This window comes from Malus sylvestris, chromosome 1, assembly GCF_916048215.2.
Source record: "Malus sylvestris chromosome 1, drMalSylv7.2, whole genome shotgun sequence".
Lineage (NCBI taxonomy): Eukaryota > Viridiplantae > Streptophyta > Magnoliopsida > Rosales > Rosaceae > Malus > Malus sylvestris.
The window spans coordinates 18,497,244-18,525,175 of NC_062260.1; the positions used below are offsets into that span (position 1 = coordinate 18,497,244).

Here is a 27,932-nt window from a genome sequence, read left to right on the forward strand (position 1 = left end):
ATCCGCAAACGTTCTACAATATAAGTCCTAATTCAAATTCGTTCGCACCTACGCGTTCATGGCGATAAGTACATTAAGAATAAATTTAAGAAATTAACGTTACGCATTTCGACGAGACGATCAAATAAAGTCAACTCAAGGGTAGAATGGTAATTTCAAACAAAGCCAACATATCGATGACTCAACTTTCCTCGTTTACCAAAACGAACCACACCCTTCTAGGGCGACAACTTCAGGAAGGTAAAATCACCAATATTATACTTACGATCCCTAGAATGTCAGTCCGCAATGCTCTTTTGTAGATCTTGTGCTGCCTTCAAGTTCCTCTTTATCAACTGGATGTTAATATTAGTGGTGTCGATAATTTCTGACCCCACTAACACCCATTCACCGACCTCAGTCTAATACAACGGTGTCTGGCACACCTTCCCATATAGTGCCTCAAATGGTGCCATGCCGATACTGGAGTGGTAGCTGTTGTTGTAGGCAAACTCGATTAATGGTAGATAACTATCCCAACTACCCTTCCACTAGAGAACAAACACTCTTAACATGTCATTCAAAGTCTGAATTGACCTTTTAGATTGACCATCAGTCTGTGGATGATAGGCAGTGTTGTACAAAAGTTGAGTATTCATGGCATCATAGAACACTTTCCAAAATCTAGAAGTGAATCTTGGATCTCTGTCTGAAACGATGGTGATGGGTACACCATGAAGTTTGACAATATTATCAATGAAAAACCGTGCCAACTTCTCCAGTGTGTAGGTTTGTCAAACAGGTAAGAACTAAGCAGTCTTGGTGAGTCGATCCACAATCACCCAAATGCCATCAAACCTCGACTATGTGCTCGACATACCATACACGAAATCCATAGTGATGTCTTCTCACTTCCACGCTGGTATATGGAGATTCTTCATTAGCCCCTTTAATCTATGTCTATCCACCTTCACATGCTGGCAAATATTAAATCTCTTTACATACTCTGCCACCAAAGTTTATGAAAAGTCAATTGCATAATATGTAGTAGGTTTTCCGAAAACCCTAGCCATAAAACCTTCATAAAACATATATCATATATATTGTGCTAAATAGTGGTATCAGTATCGCCCGAAGGCATATAGAACTCTTACGGCCGAAACCACCTACACACGCCCGACCGAAGCCAATATAAGTATCTTCTGGCCGAAGCCACCTGCACATGCCTAGCCGAAGCTAGTATAAGTATCATCGCCCGTAGGCAGAACAGTGACCACTAGATAAGCACAAAACCATTTAATATAATCTTTCCAACATAAGTACATATATCTCAACGAAGCTCAGTAGCTCAAACATCATATCTCAAAACATCTTCATAGTATATAGTCATCCATCATATATACTACAAAGAAAAGGAAATCGATAAAGCATGATATTCCAAAATATTCTCAGTAAAGCATGATATCTCATAATAAGTAAAATCTAATTTACTCATAAAATGTAACCATTAAATCATGTTTTTCATGTACGCATTTCTAATAGTAAAATGTGCATTTTAGAAGGGGTCCACTTGTCACGCCCCAATCCCGACATACGTCCAGGACTGACACATGACGTCCTTAAAAACCCGTATATCTAACATACCCCGCCTTCGGGATACGTACCAAGCTTAAGTCATGCCTCGAATTTGCATAGTAATTTTTCGTATACTTTATGGCTGCATCTAACCTCCTCGTTAGACTGCATACGTACCCTAAATAGAGATCAAGCTGGATACGATTCTGAACCATCACTCAACGGAATCGCCATGTCTCAAATATTCATCACCTAAACCGCCATGTGTCAACATATTACACAATTCAATGCATGCAACATCTCAAGGAACAATCGACGAAACGCAATAATAATCTATAGCCATATTGATCAACGATCTATCATAATGATAACAATTACATCCAATAGCATCCAATCATCACACCAAATAATAACATGTACAATACACTAAAATGCAGGGTTAGAGTGACACAGTTCGGCCAAAGCCTACATCGCTGAAGCTGAACATAATCTAAACCAGGATACGATTATGGACCATTACTTAACGAATCGCAGAGTAAAAGAGATTCCGGACCATCACTCAATGGAATCCGAGTAGATATGATTCTGGAGGATCACTCAACGGAATCGTGGAGTACAATGCATATAGAACCACTCGATGAAATACAAGCTAGATACGATTCCGGACCATCACTCAACAGAATCGCAGAATAGAAGGGATTCCGCACATCACTCAACGGAAACGCAGAGTGCAATGCATAATAAACCACTCAATAAAATCCAAGGCAGGATATGATTCCGAACCATCACTCAACGGAATCCCAGTGGATACCCAGTTCCAGATCACTCAACGGAACCGAGCCGAAGGCCAAGGAACATATCAATGGCTTGAAGAAATAATACAATAACCAAGTACTCAATTTAGAAGGGCTGAATGAAGCAAAAAGTGAAATAAGGAAAACAAGTGTCGAAACAACAAACCCTATGACAATGGGTTAACGGTCCACTACTAGCCCTCACATTTCATCACATCAAGCCAATCATACAAATCAACCACACATTCCACAACAAGTTCAATACACAAGTCAAATCACATAAAATAAACAAGCATATCACCATATAATGCCATCATTGCGTAAATCGAGGTGCATGTCAATCGCGAAGACACGTCATCACGATGAGTCCATCAAGCTCCATAAAATCTTAACCGCACTCTAAGATCAGCAACACGCTAGAAGAACTCATGCTAGTTGACTAAAAAGTCAACTATCGATCAAGGTCGAGATTAGGGTCCACAACCTTAGAAATCTAAACTGGAAGATCCGCCAATCAGATTCCTAATCTGTAACTTCTCAAAATTCATATTATGCTTCTAGAATGACATACTAAAACATCATTACGATCCAACGGTTGAATCTTCGCCAATCGCAAATTCAAGTGGCGGTCTACGTTTAATTTTACAAACTTAGAAATCCAATTTGGGAAAATTCGTACGTCGGATTCCCGATCCTTGAGTTTCTATAATCCTCAAATATTATGTTCTATAATTCATTAAGGTTTGGTGACGATTCAACAGTGAGATTATCGATTCATATTTTGATCAAGTAAGGTATCGTAATGAAACTAAGTTCAAACAATCAAATTACGTTATACGGATATCAAACATGAACTTACGGCACCTAATAGTATTTAAAAAGATATCATCAGCCCACTGGCCACCCGTCGCCGTGGATGGCGGTCGGTTGCCCCGACTCGCTGGAAAATTCAACTATTTCCAAAAATTCTCAAATTTAACCAGAATGAATATCTCAATGAGTACAGTAAGTTTCATACATGTGACCAAAGCCAATTTGGCCAAGAAACACCTCAATTTTACATAAACCCGTCGGAAACCCTAAAAAATGTGTGCTTCGATTCGACCCCCATACTCGCTCTGACGCCTTCACCACTGCTTGGGATTTGTTCATGAGGTTGAGGGGAGCCTAGCCATGGTGGTAGTCAATGTTGTTGATTTCCAAAATGGCGGAATCGCCACTTCCATCCCTCGCACCCACCGGTGCGGCTTCACCCAAAATCAATCCAATTTTCACAATTTTGTGGTTGGAAATGGGTGAGAGAACGATTAGGTTAGTAGCAAGAATCATTTTGGCATTGGTCCCGTCGTCAACAGTGGCCGAAATTGGAAAGTATGGCTGGGTCAGGTCAACATACAACCAAATCGAAGAGGGGGATCCGGTTCCCCTCATTCTCCCCTCTCTCCTTTGCCCTCCTTACTTCTCTTTTCGATTGGTCATTCTTCCCCCTCATTTTCTCTCATTTCTCTTCTTTCTTTTCTTTCCTTTTTATCCCAGCTGTCCATCTCTTCTTATGCTTTCATCCTAGCCACACACGTGGCACATCCTTTGCTCCAGATTTTCTGGAGCCTTCCAAATGAGGGCAAAATTACAAAAATGCCCCTAACTTCAAATGTTAATAACTCTTTCGTTATAACTTCGTTTCCGAACGGTTTGCACATATGCGTTCATGAGATCAAGCTCTATTCGAAAATATAAATCATGACCTCGAACGGTCTATGAATTTTAAATAATTAATTCCCAAACTTCACTTTTCATAACTAGTTTAATTAAAATCTAAATTCAAATAAATTAATATAAATTCTCAGAAAATAATATAAAATCTCAATAATACAAATACGTAGATTATAATAATGAAATCCAGGAACGGGATTTCACACCACTCAGAGATACTCCGTCGTCGAAGAGCCGTGCGAAAAAGGAGGGACGGAAACGTCGCTAATAATCATACCTAAGCACGTAAAAGGTCCAATTAATAAAACTTTATCATAACGGTTGAATTTCAGAAAACGAACGTGTCGCCAGCGCGTGGACCCATGGTTGCAACGAGTGACGTGTCATCGGAAAGTTGGCAGGAAAAGTCGCCAGCGCCGCCGTGGACGGCGGTGGAGCACAGTGTCTCCAGTGGAGGTGCGTGTGCTCTATGCTCCGGCCAAGGGTCAGCCTCATGCGCAGGCCCACATGTGGACCCATGCGCTGGCTGGTCTTAAGGTTTAGACTTCTGGGCTTGGGCCGAACTCCATGGCCCAAAGGCATGGTTGGGTTTCTAGGTTACCAGATTATTGGGATGGGCTCAATTGGGTTTGGGCTTAGGTTATTAGGCTAGATAACCTGGCCCAAATGAATCTGGGTTGAGGTTAAACGGGTCGGGTCGACCCGGTTTCAGGTCATAGTTTGGCCAGTTTCTGGGCTAGTTTTTAAACGCTCCTAACTTCTTCAATACTCAACCAAATTGAGTGATTCAAAACCAAAGTTTGGCAGGAAAACGCCTTGAAAGTGACGGTGCTTGCCGAGTTATTTTGAAAAGCTACTCCGAGCTATATTATGCGATTAACACGTATTACAACTTAAAACTAGCTTCGATCTACTTTTAAAACACATCCCAAGAGTTTCTAGAAGCTTACCAACGTCGGAAAAAATCATGAAACATGTCGGGGAAGATGATGAATAGTGACCACATCATTAGAGGGTTCCTTGGCTTAGCACGGGGTTTCTTGAAGCTTCGTGGTCCATGTGGTGGTGGTTTGGTATGGTTTTTGTGTGTGATTTTTAGATAGGAGAAGGATAAATGCAGAGAGAGCAGGGGAGTGAGAGGGAAGAGATGGAGAGAAAATGGAGAAAGTGAGAAGTAAGGGAGAGAGAGTTACAAAAATCAGAAAAAGAAAATGAGGAAGGGGGATGGACGGGTCCAAGGGGAAAAGGTAAGGGGACAAGCTTTTCAAAGTGGGTCCCAGTGACTCACAATTCAAGAATGTGTAGGATGAAATACAAAACATTCGTAAACGTTCGACGTTCGAATGTAGAATCTTCATTAGAAGTCCGAATTCAAATTCGTTTGTGCCCACACGTTCATAGCGATAAGTACGTTAAGAATAATTTAAGAAAATTAACGTTAAGCGTTTCAACGAGACAGTGAAACAAAGTCAACTCGAGGGCAGAATGGTAATTTCATATATCCGTCAATATGAAAATACACTAAATTTAGGACGGGGTTTCACATATATCGCGAAGGAAATGCTGTTGCGAACAATTTTGCTGACGTGGACTTGTCTTCTCCAACTTTAGTATGACATGATTCCCCTCCATTGGCAAGTCGTGTTGCTTATTTTTCATACTATACTTTTTAGCCTGCCTACCGCTTCTCAAATTAATTTGCAAATGGGCATATAGGTTTGGCTCACTTTTTTTTTTCTTGACCTTGTGATGTTGCTTAATCTGTTCTGCATGTTTAGACTTTTAGGTTTGGTTTTAGAAAGGTTAGGTTTCATGTCCCCTCTCTTTTCTTTGTATCTTTATTGTTTGCTTTTCTAGAAGGGTAATGTTGATACTGACATGATCATTTTATTGGGAAATGGGGCTACTCTAAACATTCTGTTAGTTATATATCAACGTTCCAACAAAAATACTTGTACGCACCAAAAACCCCAGGTTTCGCAAGGTAAATGTATTAAAAAGGGACAAATTTTAGCAGATGGTGCTGCTACGATAGGCAGTGAACTACTTTGCACGTATTAGTAGCTTATATGGCATGAGAAGGTTACAATTCTAAAGATGTGGTACTCATTAGTGAGCCTTTTTAACTCAGTGGTAGAGTAACGCTATGGTAAGACGTAAGTCATCGATTCAAATCTGATAAAGGGCTTTGATTTTTTCATAAGCAAACAGCGAATCCATGGGTATTTGAACCTGAGTATCCGAAAAAAGTAGAATATTTGATGGAAGAACGGGAGATCCTTTTGACGGGTTAGATTTTTGTTTCCCTGATTATGTGTAACTTCTTTTTCGTTATCAATAAAATTCTTCTTATACCATCGAAGTTTTATAAAAATAAAATTAAAAAAAAAAGAAAAAAAAACACAATCAATCACTTAACATTTTGGCTAACAAATGAGAAGATAATATAACACACAAAATTCCACTGAGATTAATAGGTTTTAAGTAAACAACATTAACAACAATACAACATGAAAGGTTTACAGGAAAAGCAGAAATGCTGCACAGGAACGCAGCAGCTGATGCAGGGAAATTAATTAAAGCCATATTTAATAGAGATCAGAGTTTTAATCTGAAGGTTATCAAAGGATTATCCCAGCTGTTCCACTGGCTCTGCAATCACGTCACTTACAGCAGCTTGATAATCTTCCGAGGTAGCACCTGTATCAGCTAATTCGCCGTGGATTGGATCACCCTTCGGCTTCTTATAACTAGCTGACATGTTCTTCAGGCGCCAGAGGACAAAGTTCATCTGCTTGGTGGGTTTAGAACTCACCTTAGTTTCTCTGAGATTATACTCATGGACTACCCAATTGGTCTTCTTTGATTTCGGCAGATGACCTTCGTAGAATGTCAGAATCCTCTTCTTCCCAATCACAGCTTTGGATTCTTCAGCCGTGATCTTACGATCCATTCCTGTGATCTTGTAAAAGCCTTGACCCGTGGCCCGGTTGCAGCGAGTGCCGTTGTACTTGTAATCGAGCCGGCTAAAGAAGAACCACTCCTTCCCATGAACTTCTGGGAAGAATGCTGAAATCCAACAACAAAACCAAATGTTCAAATTTTGAAACCAACCCACTCCAACTCTTGAAGAACAAAAAACACAAATACTGAAACAAGATCATAAATTTTTGGGTGCAACAATATTATACAATAGGAAAGAGATACGGATCGGCTATTTAAAGGGAAATTAAATCGAAATGCAACACAAAACAATATATTGAAATTGAAACCAACCCACTTCAATTCTTGAGGTACAAGTGATATTACTACTTTAAGCTATACTAAGGGGAGGGAGGAGGGTTTGAACCCGGAACATCGGACTCCAATTCTTGAGGTACAAAAACACGAAAACTGATAAGACCATAAATTTATGCATACAACATCATACAATAGAAATAGAGCACTGGAATCACCACAGAAAACAACAAATCGAAACCAACCAAATTCAATTCTGAATGAAGAAAAACAGAAAAACTGAAACAAGATGGTATAGATTTACATAAACAACGGCAGAATCCATTGGAAACAAGATGTATGGCTAGTGAAGAAAAAGTGAGATAGATTAATGGGTTTACCAGGAATATCGCAGGGCTCGTACTTGCAGACATCGATTTCAGGGATGACGTGGCGGAAATGGGAGTCCGTCCCCTCTATCTTGTTCTTCAGGTAGTAGCTGACCAGCAACTCATCAGTGGGGGAGAATCCGAACCCAGGTAGTCGGCTCACATTCACACGCACTGCATCTCCTTCTTCAGGTGCGACGCTGCTGCTCATCTCTCTCTCTCTCTCTCTCTCTCTATCTCAACCTTGAACTGTGATTATCGATCAGTGTTTTGGATTGTGTGGGGGTGCAGAATGAGCGAAGTTGTATTTATATACGCTCATCAAAGACCCACTTTTGAAAGTTGACTAGTGCTTTACCATGTCTTTGAGCTCGTGGTGCAAGTTCATCTTTTGCTCCCTACACTTATGGGATTTCTTTCTTATAATTTATTTTATTTGAGTTATATTATAATTTAATTTAAATTACAGTGTGATAAATTTTAACTTAGGTGATGAGATGAGAGTATATTGTTCTAGTTAACTTAGCTACGGTTAATTTTACACGATTTTAATTACAAATCATATTACTACTCTAGGTGTCACATCCCGGCCCGGGCCCCACCACATCCCGAGCTCGATTTCGTCGTAGCACGATATTGTCCGCTTTGGGCCTCGACCACGCCCTCACGGTTTTGTTTCTGAGAACTCACACGAGAACTTCCCAGTGGATCACCCATCATGGGTTTGCTCTCGCACAAACTCACTTAACTTCGGAGTTCCGATGGAATCCGAAGCCAGTGAGCTCCCAAAAGGCCTCGTGCTAGGTAGAGATGAGAATATACATATAAGGCTTACATGATCCTCACCCCTGGGGTGATGTGGGATCTTACACTAGGCAACAACACTAAGAGATGTAGGAGAATTTATACCCTGGGCTAGTGGGCTGAAGAATAAAATCCTATCTAAACAAGACAATCTTCCACTTAGTTTTTATTACAATTAGAAACCATTTGAATTGAATTGCACACACCATTTATTAATTTTTACAAGAAACGACAACGAGATTTTATTTATCAATCAACAAATTATACATTTACAAAAGTGCCAAATGTGTAAATTTTTAAGGATTAATAATTTAAATTTTAATCTAGAGATAATTTACATAGATATACAAAAATAGTAAATTTCCTCTATGGCAACCACCGCATGATATGAACCGGAGTAGGATTATCTCCCTCCTATTCTTATCCCCTTCCCTCTCCGTCTTTCACACTTTGTTTTCTACCTTGTTATCTCTATAAAAAAAATTAATATAAGATGTTGTTGTAGCTTAACTGTTCAAGTAGGAAGGGATGAAAGGGAAGAGAGATTAAAAAGGGAAGAGAGATTAAGAAGGGAAGAGAATCCCGATTCCAAACGTAAAAGTACTTCTAAAAGCTAAACTTCCAAGAGGGGTTGTCTCCCAGTCCCTGAAAAGGAAAGGAAAAAGGAAAACTGCAAAGAGGGGTTGATCAAAAGGGCAAAATATATAAAATTAAAGAAACAAAACGCGTGGCACCTCAGCTGACTTGTTATGTTATAGGCAGTCTTTGTGACTTTATGAATTCAAACATAGATAACACAGTTATGTTATAAAACCGTGCAGTTTTTTAGCATTATTTTGGTTCCAAGTTCTAACTTGATTGGAAGTCAAGAGGAACTTAAAGCCGATCAATCACCTTAAAACATATGGCAATGCTTGATTGGCTAGATAAGACGTCCCAAGTGAGGATGAGTTTCGGCCTTTGGGGGAGGGCGGAAAAGAGCCCGGACACATCAAAATGCGCTAAGTCAGTACTCTAGTGAGTTTTCCTCTTCTATTGCTCCCTAACTAAAGGAAAGAGTGGAAACAATTTTTTCTTCTTGTGTGGACTAAAAAATGAGAAGAGAATATAACACAAAATTCCACTGAAATTGAAAGGTTTTAAATAAACAACATTAACAGCAATACTACATGAAAGGAGTACAGAAAAAAGAAGAAATGCTGCACAGGAACGCAGCAGCTAATGCAGGGAAATTAATTAAAGCAATAGTTACTAGAGATCAGAGTTTCAATCTGAAGGTTATCAAAGAAGTATCCCAGATGTTCCACTGGCTCTGCAATCACATCACTCACAGCAGCTTGATCATCTTCCGAGTTAGCACCTGAATCAGCTAATTCGCCGTGGATTGGATCATCTTTCGGCTTCTTATAACTAGCTGACTTGTTCTTCAGGCGCCAGAGGACAAAGTCCATCTGCTTGGTGGGTCTAGAACCCCCCTCAATTTTTGTGAGATAATACTCATGGACTACCCAATCGGTCTTCTTTGATTTCGGCACACGACCTTCGTAAAAGGTCAGAATCCTCTTCTTCCCAATCACAGCTTTGGATTCTTCAGCCCTGATCTCACGCTCCTTCCCTGTGATCTTGTAAAAGCCTTGATCCGTGGTCCGGTTGCAGCGAGTGCTGTTGATGTACTTGTAGTCAGGCCGGCTGAAGAAGAACCACTCCTTCTTACGATCTTCTGGGAAGAATGCTGAAATCCAACAACAAAACAAAATGTTCAAAATTTGAAACCAACCCACTCCAACTCTTGAAGAACAAAAAACACAAACACTGAAACAAGATCATAAATTTTTGGGTGCAACAATATTATACGATAGGAAAGAGATATGGGTTGGCTATTTAAAGGGAAATTAAATCGAAATGCAACACAAAACAATATATTGAAATTGAAACCAACCAACTTCAATTCTTGAGGTACAAGTGATACTACTACTTTAAGCTATACTAAGGGGAGGGAGGAGGGTTTGAACCCGGAACATTGGACTCCAATTCTTGAGGTACAAAAACACAAAAAACTGATAAGACCATAAATTTATGCATACAACATCATACAATAGGAAACAACAAATCGAAACCAACCCAATTCAATTCTGAATGAAGAAAAACAGAAAACTGAAACAAGATGGTATAGATTTACATAAACAACGGCAGAATCCATTGGAAACAAGATGTATGGCTAGTGAAGAAAAAGTGAGATAGATTAATGGGTTTACCAGGAAGATCGCAGGGCTCGTACTTGCAGACATCGATTTCAGGGATGGTGTGGCGGAAGAGGGAGTCGGTGCCCTGTATCTTGCTCCTCAAGTAGTAGCTGACCAGCAACTCATCAGTGGGGTTGAATCTGACCGAAGGTCGTAGGATCACATTCGCATGCACTGCATCTCCTCCTTCAGTTGTGATGCTGCTGCTGCTGCTCATCTCTCTCTCTCTCAACTTTGAACTGTGATTATTGATCAGTGTTTTGGATTGTGTGGGGAAGCAGAATGAGTGAAGTTGCTTTTATATACGCTCATCAAAGACACACTGATCACTCAAATCACTCGATTTTTGATAGTTGACTAGTGTTTTTCCAAGTATTTGAGCTTGTGGTGCAAGTTCATCTTTTGCTCCCTACACTTATGGGGTTTCTTTCATTTTGGACTTCCAACTATTTCTTATTATTTTTTTATTCGAGTGATATTATAATCTAATTTAAACTACAGTGTGATAAATTTTAAGGTGATAAGAGGAGAGTACATTGTTCTAGTTAATTTGGCTACGGTTAATTTTAGACGATTTTAATTACAACATCATATTACTACTCTAAGCAACAACACTAATAGATACAGGAGAGTTTATACCTTGGCCATAGTGTGTAAATTTCTTAAGGATCAATAATTTAAATGTTAATCTAGAGATAATTTACACATACATACAAAAATACCAAATTTCCTGTATGGCCACCATCACATGAATACGAACCAATGGAAGGGTGTTTAATACAATTGAAACTTAAAAAAATAAATTTTCAACTACTTGTATTATGATATTTTGGTGTACGTGTTTCCAATATACTGAAAACTCTCTCATATTTGTCCTCATTTTACCACATTTTTTTAAAGTTAGGGGACCAATTTGGTCGAAACAAAAGGTTTAAAGACCCAAATACAACAACTACTAAAACTCAAGGTGCAAATTTAATTAAGTCTTGAGCTTCCGATACAAGTTTTACCTTAGTCACAAACAGTGGATCCCATCAACGTCCTTTTAGGCATTAATTTTTTTGTTTATTTTATTCTGTCGTGTAGTGGGAATCTTGGATTTGAATCTGGATCATCACATCTTATCCGTTCATCGTACATTATGCAGTTAGAAATCATTTTGAATTTTTTCATTTAAAATTAAATATAAATAGTGTCTTACGAAATCTAACCGCACAATATACAATAAACGGATAAAATGTAAAAATCCCTAACATTATGTTTGGATGAGAAAAATAAACTTGGAATTTGGATTAAACTCGTAATCTATAAATTGACATGCACCAATTCCTTTGTTTGAATTCATAAATATAGAAATTTAGAATTTTCACGTAGAAAAAAAACTTAGAATTTGAGACCTCCAATTCTCAAGTTTAAATTTCATGTAAGTATGTGTCATTTCTTAATTTCTATGATTGAGAGTTTAAAAATAACAAATTTCGTATTCAATTTCATTGTTTTTTTTGTTAACCAAATAAGAAAATTCATAAATTCTAAAAAATAAAATCTCGTCATTTTAAAATTCATTAGTAATCTTTAATTTCTTCATCCAAAAATCCTCATCCGGAATCTTATGATTCTTATCTGCCACCTTCCGTAGGTTCAGCTTTACTAATTTTCTCCAATACTTTTTCGGAGGGAAACATAAAATCGAGAGAACTCAAGAACATTTTGGAATCTGATAAAAGTTCGAAAGCCATTACGTGACTACGTCTACTGAGCGTGTCCATGTGGAGTGACGAGAATGTTGACCAAGGTATAACAAATGTTGAATTTGCAAACGTGTACAATTTAGAAGATTTCAACACTTACGTGGTATGTTTAAGTGGAATTTATTCTTAGACTGTATCAATGTTGACAGTATGAATCTCACGTTGAAGAAAGAATAAGTTACATGTGCTTATAAGAGCATCTTCAATGCAAACACTTCTATTTGAAATGTAAAGCCACATCTACATCTTGTTTTACATTTTCAAAATGTAAATGTGAGTTTTACTTCAATGAAAAAAATGTAAATTTGAGATACTATTTTTCAATGTTCTAAAAAACGGCCTTGGCGGCCGCATATGTGCTTGACAGGGGAGCACTGATGTGATGAACCCAAAATCGTTTAGGAAATCGACGATGCTATTAGGCGGCCGTTGGACGGCTCTATGACGCGAGACTTTGTGGTTCGTTGTCCCTTGGGTGCGTCACTTTGTGAGGGCCCCATGCTTCTGGCGATGATGTAAGATAGTGAAAAGAGAGGGGAGGGGAGAGAGAGAACGATGTAGAAGTTAAGATGAGTTTTCCATAGTTGTAGAGAAAAAGAAATTGAGATGACGATAGTTAAGGGTTTTTTTTTAACTTCTCTCAATAAACTTTTGCTTGTGTTCAATATAAACTATTGGCTTAGCCCACTTCCCCACCTCTATAGTGTAGATAATATATTTTCAAAAAATAAAAATTATACACTATTATCTTTAATTGAGAACAGGAGGGCTTCCGAACGAAATAAATTAAGATAAAATAAAATGTGGGCTTTTGTTTCAAGTCAGGTCATTTCGTTTTAAAACTAAGCCCGCGTTTATTTATGGACTTAAAAATATAAGTTTTGGACTTAAAAACCTTATAAAACTAATAGAAAAGTCATAAAAAAATTTACACTTATATTCATGAATATAAAAAAAATTTAATCTAATTAAAATAAAAAAATCACCTAGATGCTAGGCACCTGCTAGCCGCTCGACTATCGCTTTTTGGAACCTTGCTATTTTATTTTATCTCTTTAATTGGATGGATCCACCTAAAATGGAAAAGAAAATAATATACAAATTTACATTCTTCAACAAGGTCTGTCTTTTACATCTCGCCTATTAAACAGCTTCTGCCCAATCGAAAATGTAAAGTACCTATTTTAAGGCTTTTTACATCTCTCCTTAGAGATCCTCTAAGAAATGAGGATACTAATTCACGAGATACTAAGGACCACAACCTAAAATATTTCAAATTAAGTTCTTCATGTGACAACCTAACTCTTAGTCTAATCATTCCTCTCTTCCCAAAATTATATCTCAGATTCGAATTCCCCTTTGCCACACTCATTGATTCATTGTTTCATTTGGTCTACTACATTAGCAGCCATGACATTGAAGTACCCGAAACCAATAATTTAATAACAAAAATAGGATAAAACATTTACCACAGTGCAAAAGTAACGGCATGACATTAATGCTACGTAGTATTTAGTGTTACGGTATTTTAGTTGTTAGATTTAATTTTTATAATTGTTTAAAACTTTTATTTTCAATCTTATTATACCAGTTAGTGCTACTTACTGTTAAAAAGGATTGCAAAAAAAAAAAAAAAAAACGAAAAACCAATACAAAATACACTATTCAACGTTTAAATGTTCTAATAAACTACATTCACAGGAATATTTTTCTTTTGATACAACATAATAATAAAAGAAACATTAACAAGTCTTTGAGTGAAGTTGTACTTATGTACACTCATCAAAGACCTCACTTAACCCTCAAAGCACTGGACTTTTGAAAGTTGACTAGTGTTTTTCCCAAGTCTTTGAGCTTATGGTGTAAGTTCACCTTTTGCTCCCTTTACTTATGGGGTTTCTTTCATTTTGGTCTTCAAATTGTTTCTGATCAGTTTTTTTATATTCGAGCAATACTGTAATCTAATTCAAATTACATGGGATAAATTTTAACTTGAGTGACGAGAAGAGTACACTGTTTTAGCTAACTTGGCTACGCTTAATTTTACACGATTTTGCTTACAAGTCATATTACTACTCTAAGCAACAACACTAAGAGGTATACAAGAGTTTATATGATGGGCGTAATGGTCTGAAGAATAAGGTCCTATCTAAACAAGACAATCTACCACTTGGTTTTCATTACAACCAGAAACCGCCTGAATTGAATTGCACACAACATTTATTATTTTTTGACAAGAAATGATAGCAAGATTTTATTTATCAGCCAACAAATTACACAATTACAGAGGCGTTGAATGTGTATTTTCTAAGGACCAATAATTTAATTTGGAGATAATTTACACGGACATAAAGAAAAGTAAATTTCCTATATGGTCACCACCACATGAATACGAACCCATGGAAACCATTGTGAACCTAAACCATTTTTTAGGTTGTAATGAATTGCTCTCATTTTACCACATTTTAAAAGTTAGGGGACCAATTTGGTTATAAAAAGGTTTAACGGCCCAAATAGAACAACTACTAAAACCCATGGGCACCTGATTGCAGCCAAATATCCTTTCTTTTTCTCCATGGTTGGGTGTAACATTGATAACATGTAATAATTAACATTGTTGGGTACAAAACTCATATATATATATATATGGACAGAGAAAAGGAAATGCAAAATTCCATTCAATCTTAAGAGGTTCTTAAAAACAATACACAAGGATATACTTATAAAAAGGTTTAAGACTTAAACTACAACCATATATTTTGATAATTATTCCAATAATATACAAAAACACATCTTAAGCATCGATAATATGTAGACTGATAGAGACTCCAGCAGCTATGCAACAACTGCAGAACAAACAATAGCGTTGCCAATAAGGCGAGAACTACAGCGCTTGGTCGAATCAATATTCTGCGGAGGACTTGATTAATGGATTGAGGAGATTATTTTCGGGAAATTGAAAGAATGTTTCAATTGCAGCCAGCTACCTCTTTCATGCCTAATTCAAAAGGCCTCTTTTGCTATTCCTTTAGCTAATGCCGAATAGTCTTTTACACATACATGGCACTACTTCAGTGTTCGTATCAATGCCTACTGCACTAGGGTAGCTTTTAGTCATTCAAAATGAGTTTACGTTGTTTCTTCATAAGACTAATAATCATAGTTAACTATAATTTTATTTAAGAACTTGGTGTAGCTTCAAATTGGGGACCGGAACTCATTGCATGCAATATAGTTATTGTCATGCAAAACATTTCCCACCGTCAGGTTCATTAGTGGCTCCAGTGTGTAGTCTTCTGGCTCAGGTGGATAAAAGAACAATTCCAGATTTTCTTCTCGTGGAGGACATACCTAGATTAAGAATTATGAACAAGTAAGAAGTTAAGTTTGAATATCTTCTTCCATGTCTTCTTGTGGCTAAAGACATAACTGGATTAAAAATCACAAACAAGAAGGTTCAAGTTTTGATAAACTTTTTGTGTTATTAAAGTTCATACTAGAAATATTCAAATAAGAATGTTTATTCTCACCTCTTGAGACATATGATCTGGAACTTCATTTTCGAAATCAGACATGGTGAAGTCAGGAGGTTCACCTTCATCACAGGTTGAAATATCATTCTTATCGGGATAAGAATAATTATTATATCCAAATGGTGATTGCATTGCATTGCAATCATCAATATTGTCATTGCCATGCGGAATATCTCCCAACTCTATGTATCCTGATGATAGGAATGTAGAGGAACTGTAATCCTGTGAGTGAAGAGCATGAAAGAGAGATGCATTAAGTTTCAATAAATCGACATCCATAAGAAAAATGTTCAAAGACGAGACGGTTCTCATTCTCACCTCTGGAGTCACAACAGCTGCAGCATAATGTTCAACATTAGACACACTGTAGCTGCCAAGTTCAACTTCACCGATTGAGGTATCCTCCATATCGGAATTTTTCTTCATGCGACAGAGAACAAAATCCTTCTGCATAAGTTGGATAAGAATATTATGAATTATAGATCAAATTCCATTGTCACACTTCAAAACTATTAATTCATATATGTTAAACACAGAAACAGCAATTTGACACACAAAATTTTGAATTTTTTTTTTTGGTCAAGATGCTGCATAATCCAAAGTTAATAAACAAAGAACAAAATAACAACTTCTGCAACTGAAAAAAAGAGTAACCTGATGCAGCTTAGGATTAGAGATGGCTTCACTATCAATGAGATAGAACTCGTGCATGACCCAGTCGGTTTTTTTGGGTTTAGGCTGACAACGTCGGTAGAATGTCAAGGTCTTCTTCTTCCCAATGAGAGCTTTGGACCGCCGAGCCTTGATCGCACGCTCCTTGCCTGTGATTTTCCAGTGGCCTCCTGGTGTGGTTCGGTTGGACCGGTTGCTGTTGATGTACTTGTAATCCTTTCGGCTGAAGAAGTACCACACCATATCGTCGGATGGAATGCGAGCTGCAAATTATAACGCAAAAAAAAAAAAACCGAACCAAGAATTGAGGCCAACCCAATTCAAGTCTTGACAAACCAAGTACTAAAATCAGAGCAATTATTTTTCCCTTGGGGAACTTATACATGATTGCTAGTGAGAAATTCAACACGAAATAAATTCAAAACAAGAAATTGATGCCAACCAAATTCAGTTCTTCAAAAACAAAGTACTAAATACAAAACACTATTTTTTGGGAAATTTTTCATAACAATGGATTGTTAATGAATAATGAGAAATAAACAGTGAAGAAAGAGTGAGACAAATTTAATATTACCAGCCAAATCCCAGGGGTCGAAGTTGCAGACATCGAATTCAGCGATGTGATCACATTTGAAATCCTTGTCCTGTTTCTTGAGCTTCAAGTAATGGTCCACCAGTTCATCCGGAGTGGGGTGGAATCTGAACCCTACTGGGTCTGATGCCCCTCCTCCTCTTCTTTTTCTGTTGCTTCCCAATGTTCCCATATGTTTATTCTCTCTCTGTGTTTTTGTGAATGTGAAGTTTGAACTGAGAAGAAGGTGAGATTGCAAGTAGTTTATAACTCACTTCTGAATACTCCAGTAGTATTTGATCCCAACCAATCAAGTCCTGCACTTCCCAAACAAGTCTGCTGACTTGCCACGCGTTTTTTGATAATTTTTAGTTTTTATATAATTTGTCCCTTTGATCAACCTCTCTTGGAAGGGTATTCTTTTAGCTTTACCCTTTACTGGGAGACAACCGCTATTGAAAGTTTAGCTTCTTTTTTTTTTTCAACAAACGACGTTAAGGAGTAAGTTTAATCTCACAATGGGCTAGCAATAATATAGTTCAAATTCGTCTTTTGCGAGAATTAAATCTAAAACATCTCACTTACAAGTGATGAGAAAATCACTAAATCGTAGTACTAAGTGGCTTGAAAGTTTAGCTTTTAGAATACTTTTAATTTTGGAATCTGACCAAAGTCATAAAATTTGTCAGAGTAATGTTACACTTACCACATCTTTTATACCATCTCTCTAAGAGATGTAGAACTCACCAATATATGTGAGTCTCATCTCTGTTAAAGAAATAGTACAAAATGTGATATGAAAATTTTGGTAGAAGTAACATTTTTGTAATAGAAATGATTTCTAAACAAACAATACTTGGCTATCCAAAAGATAAGTATGAATTCTCACTCAAGAGTTTTTGTTTCCAATTCGTATAATTGTGTGTGTATAATCATAACCTTTCATATTATTAATCATTCTATACAGACTATCTCTGCAAAAATTTCAATTAAAACAACGTTGTTTAGTTATTGAACAATATAAAAATAGATGGACACAAATGGTAAGAATCATTACGAACTGTCGATCTATTTGCTACAGTTGATTAACTAAACGACTTTAGTTTTAATTCAAATATTTGCAAAAATGATCTTTATAAAGTAATTTATAATATGAACTATTCTGATCACGAAGAATTTTGAGTAAGTGTTCCTACTTATTCTTGAGTAATCAAGCATTGTTCTTTCTACACACTCATTTTTTTAAGTTGCACACCTTTTGTTTTTTATTCATGGATATTCTGTAACTTTTTAATGTAATGATCACAAATAAGTATGGATTGTGCGTGTGGTGAAAAATAATGTGTTGAAATCTTCGGTAACTAATATGGAGTGATTTCTACCTATCATTTTACACCTTCTGCATTCTCACTTAATTTTGGTATTTGATTCTATTTTAATTTGTTCAATTCAGTGACTAGATAAGGAGTTTGTAGAAAGTGAAAATGTCTGTAAAAATCGTTTTTGACGAGTATGTTTGAAGAGAGTACTACGAAAAATTTAAGTTCAAGTTGGTCATCCATGGATTTCAAATTTAAAACTGCATTCATATGTACACTCCTAGTCCCGTAAGCTCCACTAAAACAAATAGTTCACTCAAAAAGGGCCAAAACCTTTACATTTCTCGATTTTTCCAAAAAACTAGCCAAGAAACTCAATCTTGAGAAATTGACGGTATTACTCTTTAAAGTGTATCACATGTACATGTTCAGTCACATGACTTAAACTTCTCAGCGTGACTTGCCGAGATTAAGTTGAAGATGGTGGATCATTGAATGAGGAACCACTCCATGCATCTTCTTCGTGTTCCTCGTCTTCCACTCTATGCATGACAATGAGACATTGCATATTTTTGTATTTTCTTAAATCTCAAAGCTTGAGACTTCTTTCTCTTTTTCACCTTTTTACGTTGCCTCTTCCACCATATCTTGGCTATTGGAGTGGAATTGAGTTGACCAAACATATCTTAAATTTTTGGTTCGATTCCAAACTCTTCCATAATTCGGTAAGTGAACTACAAGTGGATCTTTGGAAGCATTTAGAGTAAATGAATCTAGAGCCTTAGGATCAATGGATTCAACGAGATGAATTTGCTTCAACACTAGAATTTCAGTAGGGAGTAACCGGTTGGTGAAGGTAGTTTGACTAGTTGGCCCAAGCAAAGGTTCCTCCATCTTTGAGTTTTCGATCTTTTCTTCGTCTTCAATTAGTCCATTCAATTCGTTGTCGATCTCCTCCTCACTTCTTAATGTGGTGATAGCATTGTCTTGTTCATGGCACGCATTTTGCTCCATTAGATTAGCTTCAAATTCACTTGGTAACAGTTATTACCTTGCATTCATTTGATGTGGACTTGTGCTACTTTCTCAAGTTCTATCACATGGATTGCTGAGACTATATACGTTTGATTGCAGTTGAATATCCTTTCCTTTTCTCCTTAGTAGGGTGTAATATAAATAACATGTAAACAATTGACATAGTTTGGTTCAAAATCTATATATAAAGCCAATAGAAAAGGTGAATAATGATTTTGGTGTCACCAAGCTTCAACAAAAATATTTAGACAAAAATGCCCCCAAGCCAAAAAACTTCAAAAACATCCCAAACTAATGCATCAAATAAGGTAGGGTCATTTTCGTCATTTTAACAGTATTTTTTTTAATAATTAATTTTTTTGTGGTTTGTTTTTTGTTTTAATTAGTACCTCACAATAGGCTAGCAATAATGTGATTCAATTTCTCTATTTTAAACACGTTCAAAATATCTTAAGATGCGTGTAATGCCGGTTATAAAAAAGGTCATTCACACATGGATACTAATGTGATTAAATTAGTTGTCAAATGATTGTTTTTTTTAACAAACAATATTATATGCACTAAGGGGGAGGGGGATGATCTTAGTCTCACAATAGGCTAGCAATAATGTGATTCAATCAGTTGTTTCTTAAATATTATTTTCTCTATTTTAAACACATTCAAAACATCTTAAGAGGCATGTAATGCCGGTTATAAAAAAAGTATTTTGCACGCAGATAATAATGTGATTAAATTAGTTGTCAAATGATTTTTTTTTTAACAAACGATATTATCTACACTAAGGGGGAGGGTGGGCTTAGCCTCACAATGGGCTACCAATAATGTGATTTAATAAATTGTTTATTAAATATTATTTTCTCTATTTTTAAACATGTTCAAAACATCGTGTGTAATGCCAGTTATAAAAAAAGGTTTTTCGCACACAGCTAATAATGTGATTAAATTACATTAAATTAGTTGTCAAATGATTTTTTTAACAAACGATATTATCTACATTTTCTCTATTCTTAATGTAAATTTTATAGAGACCGATTTTATTATGTGAATTCAGTTGCTTTAATTGGTTTATAAGGGATTTTTTCTAACATGATCTAAGATTATTCATTTACTTCAAATATTTGACTTTCCTTTTATCAATTTACGCATATAAATACATTTAAAACGTGTAAGTCACGCGTAACACGCTGTAATTCAAAAAATGTCTTCGTCATTTTAATTAGTTTTTTTGTGTTGTTTTTTTTTGTGTGTTGTTTTTTTAATTAGTACCTCACAATAGGCTATCAATAATGTGATTCAATTTCTCTATTTTAAAACATGTTCAAAACATCTTAAGAGGCGTGTGATGCCGGTTATAAAAAAAGGTCTTTCGCACGCAAATAATAATATGATTAAATTAGTTGTTAAATGATTGTTTTTTTTTTCAAACAATATTATCTACACTAAGGGGGAGAGGGTGGGCTTAGCCTCACAATAAGCCAACAATAATATGATTTAATCAGTTGTTTATTAAATATTATTGTCTCTATTTTTAAACACGTTCAAAATGTAACATTCCACATCGCCCAAAGGAGTGATCCTTAAATGTATATTCACATCCCTACCTAGCACGAGGCCTTTTGGGAGTTAACTGGCTTCGGGTTCCATTGGAACTCCGAAGTTAAGCGAGTAGCGCGCGAGAGTAATCCCATGATGGGTGGCTGGGAAGTTCTCGTGTGAGTTCGCAAAAACAAAACCGTGATGGCGTAGTCGGGGGTCCAAAGCGGACAATATCGTGCTACGGTGATGGAGCGGGCTCGTGAAGTGGTCCGCCCCGGGTCGGGATGTGACAAATGGTATCAAAGCCAATCCCTGGCCGGAAGTGTGCCGACGAGGACGTCGGGCTCCTAAGGGGGTAGATTGTAACATTTCACATCGCCTAGGGGAGTGATCCTTAAATGTATATTCTCATCCCTACCTAGTATGAGGCATTTTGGGAGCTTACTGGCTTCGGGTTCCATTGGAACTCCGAAGTTAAGCGAGTAGCGCGCGAGAGCAATCCCATGATGGGTGACCTATTGAGAAGTTCTCGTGTGAGTTCCCAAAAACAAAACCGTGAGGGCGTAGTCGGGGCCCAAAGCGGACAATATCGTGCTACGGTGGTGGAGCGGGCCCGGGAAGTGGTCCGCCCCGGGTCGGGATGTGACACAAAACATCTTAAGAGGCATGATGTAATGCCAGTTATAAAAAAGGTATTTCACATGCACATAATAATGTGATTAAATTAGTTGTTAAATGATTATTTTTTTTAACAAATGATATTATCTACACTAAGGGGAAGGAGGGGGTGGGCTTAGCCGCACAATGGACTAGCAATAATGTGATTCAATCAGTTGTTCTCTACTCTTAATGCAAATTCTATAGAGACCGATTTTATTATGTAAATTCAGCTGCTTTAATTGGTTTATAAGGATTTTCTTCTAGTATGATCTAAGATTATTCATTTACTTCAAATATTTGACTTTCCTTTTGTCAATTTACGCATATAAATACATTTAAAACGTGTAAATCGCGCATAGCATGCCGTGATTCAAAAAATACATTTTTCACACGCAAGAAGGTTAGTACATAGAAAACAATATGCTCGTTCAAAAAAAAAAAACAATATGCAAAATAAGATGTTCTGATAAACAATACACAAGGATACACATATAGAAAGGTTTAAGACCAATTACAACCATATGTTTTAACAGTCATTCCAATTACACACAAAAACACATATAAAGTAACACTAACATGTAGACTGATAAAAACTCCGGCAGCCTTGCAATAGCAGCGGCAGAACAAACAAAAGCATTGCCAATACAGTGAGAACTACAGTTTGGTCGATACATTATTCTGGAAAAGAGATCATCTCCGAATCTCTTCCTTCAAAATCAACAGATCAAGTGATCGGGGTTCTTGAAATTTGATCCAACAGCTCTTGAAATCCAGACCCTTGAAAGTTATAATAATTTTTAGTCGTTGAACTAAATTTCAAAAATCCAAATCACTTGATTTGCGGACTTGAAAGAATGTTTTCAGTTGCTGCGAGCTACCTCTTCCTTGCCTAATTCAAAAGGCCTCTTTTGCTTTTCTCGTTTAGCTAAATCAATATGGTCTTTCACATATAAATGACCCTACATCAGTTTCCACATCACTTCTTATTTCACTTCCGTAGACTAGTTTTTTAAAACTTTGTTCAAGAAGTTTGTGGGATAAGTCATTAGCTTCAGAGTGGGGACTGAAACTCATTGCATGCAATATAGTTATTGTCATGCAAAACATTTCCCACTTTTTTGTTCATTGGTGGCTCCAGTGTGTAGTCCTCTAGCTGAGGTAGATAAAAAGCCAATTCCAAATCTTCTTCTCGCGGAAGACATACCTAGATTAAGAATCATGAACAAGTAAAAAGCTAAGTTTGATTATATTCATAACAAGAAGTTCATATAACAAAATGTTCAAAGAGCATTCTCATTCTCACCTCTGAAGTCCTTTTATTCGTAGCTTGATTTTCAAAATTAAATTGTGTGTTGCTAAATTGTTCACACTCATTATTGGTTGAAATATTATTCTTATAAGAATATTTATTCCAAAATTGTGGTTGCCAATTGTTGTAGCCGTTGTTACAGACATCAGCATCCAGAGCATTTCTCGCATATTTTTGTGGTTGAAGATATGACTGCTAGATTAACAATCACAAACAAGCAAGCATTAAGTTTTTGGTATACATCTTGTGCTCAATATTTAGAAGTAGTATAAAAATGGTCAAGCCTAATTCTTCGCACCTCTTGAATCATATCATCTGCATATTGATTTTCAAAATCATACGCAGCGTAGCTAACCGTCTCATTTTCATCATTGGTTGAAATATTATTCTTGTATGCAACATGTGAATAAAAATCACCAACTCGAGGCTGCCAACATTCATCATAAAAACATCAGTATGCATAAAATCTCCGAATTTTGTGTATGTTGGTGACTTGTGCAATGCGTAACTAGAGCGGACTCATGTCTTTTTGTGGCTAAACACATAATTGGATTAAAAATCACAAACAAGAAGGTTAAGTTTTGATACACTTTTATTAAAGCTCATATTAGAAATATTCAAATAAGTATTTTATTCTCACCTCTTGACACATATCATCTGGAGGTTCATTTTCGAAATCAGACATGGTGAACCAATCACCTTTATCGCAGGTTGAAATATCATTCTTATCAGTATAAGAATAATAATGATTATCTCCAAATGGTGATTGTATTGCATTACAATCATAACTAGTGCCATTGCTTTGCAGAACATCTCCCGGCTCTATGTATCCTGATGACAGGAATGTAGAGGAACTGTAATCCTGTGACTGAAGTGCATGGAGTGATGCATTAAGTTTGGATAAATTTCGCATAATCCATAAGATAAATGTTAAAAAACAAGAAGATTCTCATTCTCACCTCTGGAGTCACAACAGCTGCAGCGTGATCTTCAACATTAGACACACTGTAGCTGCCAAGTTCAACTTCACCAATTGAGGTATCCTCTTCATCAAATTCTTTCTTCATGCGATTGAGAACAAAATCCTTCTGCATAAGTTGGATAACAATATCATGAATTATAGAGCAAATTCAATTGTCACACTTCAAAACTACTACTTCATGTATGTTACACACGGAAGCATCAATACGACACAAATGTGAACAAAGAACAAAATAGCAAACTCTGCAATTGAAAAAGAGAGTGACCTGACGCAGCTTAGGATTAGAGATGGCTTCACTATCAATGAGACTGTACTCGTGCCTGACCCAGTTGGTTTTTTTCAGCTTGCATTGAGGCCCACAACGTTGGTAGAATGTCAAGGTCCTCTTCTTCCCAATGAGAGCCTTGGACCGCCGATCCTTGACCGGACGCTCCTTGCCTGTGAGTCTCCACTGACCTCCTGGTGTGGTTCGGTTGGAACGGGTGCTATTGATATACTTGTACTCCTTACGGTTGAAGAAGTACCACACCATATCGTCCGACGGAATGCGAGCTGCAAATTACAACGCAAAAAGAAAACTGAACCAAGAATTGAGGCCAACCCAATTGAAGTCTTGAAAAACCAGTACTAAAAACAGAGTAATTTTTCCCCTTTGGGAACTTATACATAATTGTTAGTGAGAAATTCAACACAACATAAAATCAAAACAAGAAATTGATGCCAACCCAATTCAGTTCTTCAAAAACCAAGTACCAAGTACAAAACGCTATTTTCTTTTATGAAATTTTTCATAACAATGGATTGTTAATGAATAATGAGAAATAAACAGTGAAGAAAGAGTGAGACGAATTGAACAATCACCAGCCAAATCCCAAGGGTCGAAGTTGCAGACGTCGAATTCAGCGATGTGATCAGATTTGAAACCCTTGTCCTGTTTCTTGAGCTTCAAGTAATCCACCATTTCCTCCGGAGTGGGGTGGAATCTGACCCCTACTGCGTTCGAAACCCCTCCTCTTTCTCTGTTGCTTCCCAGTGTTCCCATATGTTTCTTTTCTCTCTATGCGTTTGAGTGAAGTTTGAACTGAGAAGAAGGTGCAACTGCAAAGTAACTTATAACTCACTTCAGAATACTCCAGAAGCATTTGATATCACCTCAAAAAGTCTGGTGACGTGCCACGCGTTTTTATTCTCTTTAATTTATTATATTTTGTCCTTTTGTTCAACCCCTCTCGGAAGTTTTCCTTTTCTGCGAGACAACCCCTCTTGGCAGTTTAGCTTTTAAGTACTTTTACATTTTGGAATCTGCCCCAAGTTATCTGTCAGACTGAGTTACGAGTCATTTTCCTACATTGAATTACAAATCCAAGAGTAATGGTAAGTAGATTCTTTGGACCTTTAAACTTTCTGTCATTACATTTTTTTTTTTTTTTTTGTATAATATTTTATAATTTTAGCATAAAAGTTGTAAGATTGTGAATTGGCAGGAAATTCATGAGGAGTTTCATTTTGAAAGAGTTTTCTTAGCATTTCTCACAACTCCTAAATCAAATTATAATGAGAAATGCTAAGGAAATTCTCTTAAAGTGAGATTTTTCATAATCCCTTTATCACTTTAGAGTTTAACATTAATTTTTTATGTCAATATTATAAAATACTATGTAAAAAACATGAGATGACAAAGAGTCTATAGAGAATTTCACTTTTAAGAGTCTCATTAGCATTTCTTAATAATATAAATGATTTCTACACTAATAATACTTGGCTACTCAATATATAAGTAAGAGCTCCTCGTCAAGACTCTTCATTTTCGATTCATACAACTTTGTATTTATTATTATATTCATATTATGAATCACTTTGTAAATATTAGCTCTACAAAAATTTCAATTAAAATAAGGCCATTTTGTCATGGAACAACATAAAAATAGATGGACAAAATAGGATAAAAGCATTATATACTGTCTATCTATTTGCCACCTTAGTTTTAATTTCTTTTATACAAACATGATTTTTACAAAGTGATTTATAATATGAAGGGTTCAGATTATAAGCACGAAATTTTGTGAATCAAACAAGAAATTTTTTGCGTAGGGTGTTCTTACTCATTCTTGAATAGCCACAAATTGTTTTTTCTACTCAACTCAATTTTTTCATTTGCACATCTCATTGTTTTTAGGGAACTTTAACGAAAAGCTCCCGGTACTGTTCACTTTAACGAAAAACCACATTTTTACACTAAAAAGTCAATCCTGGTACTATTCATCTTACCCTTTATTTTGTCCTTATCATTAAAACTCAAAGTTTTCAAGCCCTTTTTATTAGTTTTCCTTTGTTTTTATTCGTTGATTTTCTGTAACTTTTTTTAACGCAACGATCACAAATGGGTCGTGCATGTGGTGAAAAATGATGTGTTGAAATGGAAAAAGATCCTCGCCGGGTCCTTTTCCTAGGGATCCTAGAGATCCCGTGATCATGACCATTCATCGTACATTGTACGGTCAGTTTTTGTTAAGTACTATTTATATTTAATTTTAAATTTTGGATTGATTTCTGATCGCATAATATACGATGAGCGGTCACTATCACGGGATCCCTAGGAAAAGGATCCGTGTTGAGATCTCCTGTAATAATACTAGACTTACTAGACTTTCTAATATAGAGTGATTTCTACACATCATTTTGCACCTTCTGCAGTCTCACTAATTTTTATATTTGATCGTCTTTTAATTTGTTCAATTCCATGACTAGAAAAGGAGTTTGTAGGAGCTGTAAATATGTGTGTGAAAATCATTTTCCTTCGTCTATACAACAACGAATGTATACATTGTAAGTCACGTGATCATCATCTCATATCCTAAGAGAGAAAGAGAACGCGTAATATTCAAATGATTAAACAAGACTTTGACGAATAAGTTTGAAGATAGTACTAAGAAAAATCAAGTTCAAGTTGGTCATCCATAATTTCAATTCTTCAAAACTGCATTCATGTCATCTAGAGTGCCCTTATCCAAGTTTAATCACTTTCTTTCCTCCAGTTTTAACGAGGCAACTGATACTGATATGTGGGCATCCAAGGGAGAGTGTTGTAAATAATGGGTATGTTTGCCCACATGTGTATAGTAATGTATAGTAAAGTATCACATGTGAATAGTAAGTTTTGTAAGTTTCCATTGAAGTGGCTCTATAAATAGAGCACTTAGATTGTTCAAATTAAATGAAGATCAAGAAGAGAAAAGAAAGAGAAAAACATCTAATAGCAATAATATACATTACTTCCTCTGCAACAGCTTATGTTGGTATAATACTCTGCAACTGCTTCGTTCCTATCCCGAATAAAGGTTATATCTCTAAATTTTGTCTATTTATAACACGTTATCAGCACGATTCTCTAATCATTTCTAATTTCCCTTCACCGAAAGAAAAAAAAAATGTTTCCTCTAAGGTTTTTACTATTCTTCTTCTTCATTTGCTGGGTATACCCTCGCAAAGAACTGTTTACACCATGTTTACTTCTAGTTCTCAACCTAACAGTTACTTATATCTTTGATTTTTTGTTTGGTGTAAATCTTGACTACTAACCTAGTGTTTATTTATGCAATCCAAGATGGTGCAGTATCATCGCCTATCTTGGACTGTAGATCTAATTTTACTGCAAATTTTAAGTGGAGCGGCATAATCACCTGCCCTATCCTGCATATTTAAATTTATCTGTTATTTAATTTTATCGCAATTTTAGGTGGTGTGGAATAATCACCCACTTTGCTCTGCATATTTAAATTTTATCGCAATTTTTAGGTGGTGCGGTATAATCGTCCACCTTACTTTGCATATTTAAATTTTATCGCAATTTT

The 27,932-nt window shown here is 36.4% G+C and overlaps 4 protein-coding genes across 8 annotated transcripts in view; all 4 read right to left on the reverse strand.

Annotated features, from left to right (window-relative positions):
* The window catches only part of LOC126618078 (NAC domain-containing protein 45-like), a 42,553-nt gene extending 31,452 nt beyond the window's left edge, over positions 1-11,101 (reverse strand). For 2 of the 3 annotated variants that reach the window (XM_050286191.1, XM_050286202.1), the window contains exon 1: positions 10,726-11,101. In XM_050286191.1, the coding sequence (XP_050142148.1) occupies positions 10,726-10,930 (205 nt within the window). In that variant the 5' untranslated portion in view covers positions 10,931-11,101. The remainder of the gene's footprint in view (positions 1-10,725) is intronic. The other variant, XM_050286196.1, reaches the window with a different exon arrangement.
* LOC126618258 (NAC domain-containing protein 91-like) lies at positions 6,509-8,002 on the reverse strand. The gene is made up of 2 exons (XM_050286312.1): positions 7,679-8,002; positions 6,509-7,130 (listed from the first exon to the last, which is right to left on the reverse strand). Exons 1-2 carry the CDS (start codon positions 7,875-7,877, stop codon positions 6,691-6,693), a joined length of 639 nt encoding a protein of 212 aa, XP_050142269.1. The 5' UTR covers positions 7,878-8,002; the 3' UTR covers positions 6,509-6,690.
* A 4,024-nt stretch (positions 11,102-15,125) lies between the features above and the next one.
* The window catches only part of LOC126618220 (NAC domain-containing protein 71-like), a 71,420-nt gene continuing 58,613 nt past the window's right edge, over positions 15,126-27,932 (reverse strand). The window contains exons 1-5 of one of the 3 annotated variants that reach the window (XM_050286297.1): positions 17,244-17,495; positions 16,652-16,932; positions 16,316-16,444; positions 15,995-16,219; positions 15,126-15,815 (exon numbers count right to left, since the gene is read on the reverse strand). In XM_050286297.1, coding sequence (XP_050142254.1) covers positions 15,663-15,815; positions 15,995-16,219; positions 16,316-16,444; positions 16,652-16,932; positions 17,244-17,433 — 978 coding nt within the window. In that variant the 5' untranslated portion in view covers positions 17,434-17,495 and the 3' untranslated portion in view covers positions 15,126-15,662. Of the gene's footprint in view, positions 15,816-15,994; positions 16,220-16,315; positions 16,445-16,651; positions 16,933-17,243; positions 17,496-27,932 lie in introns of those variants that run through there. The other 2 variants (XM_050286293.1, XR_007621649.1) reach the window with 2 other exon arrangements.
* Positions 22,238-25,182, reverse strand: LOC126618152 (NAC domain-containing protein 71-like). The gene is made up of 7 exons (XM_050286244.1): positions 24,943-25,182; positions 24,347-24,633; positions 24,059-24,187; positions 23,740-23,967; positions 23,398-23,526; positions 23,094-23,294; positions 22,238-22,994 (listed from the first exon to the last, which is right to left on the reverse strand). Exons 1-7 carry the CDS (start codon positions 25,121-25,123, stop codon positions 22,842-22,844), a joined length of 1,308 nt encoding a protein of 435 aa, XP_050142201.1. The 5' UTR covers positions 25,124-25,182; the 3' UTR covers positions 22,238-22,841.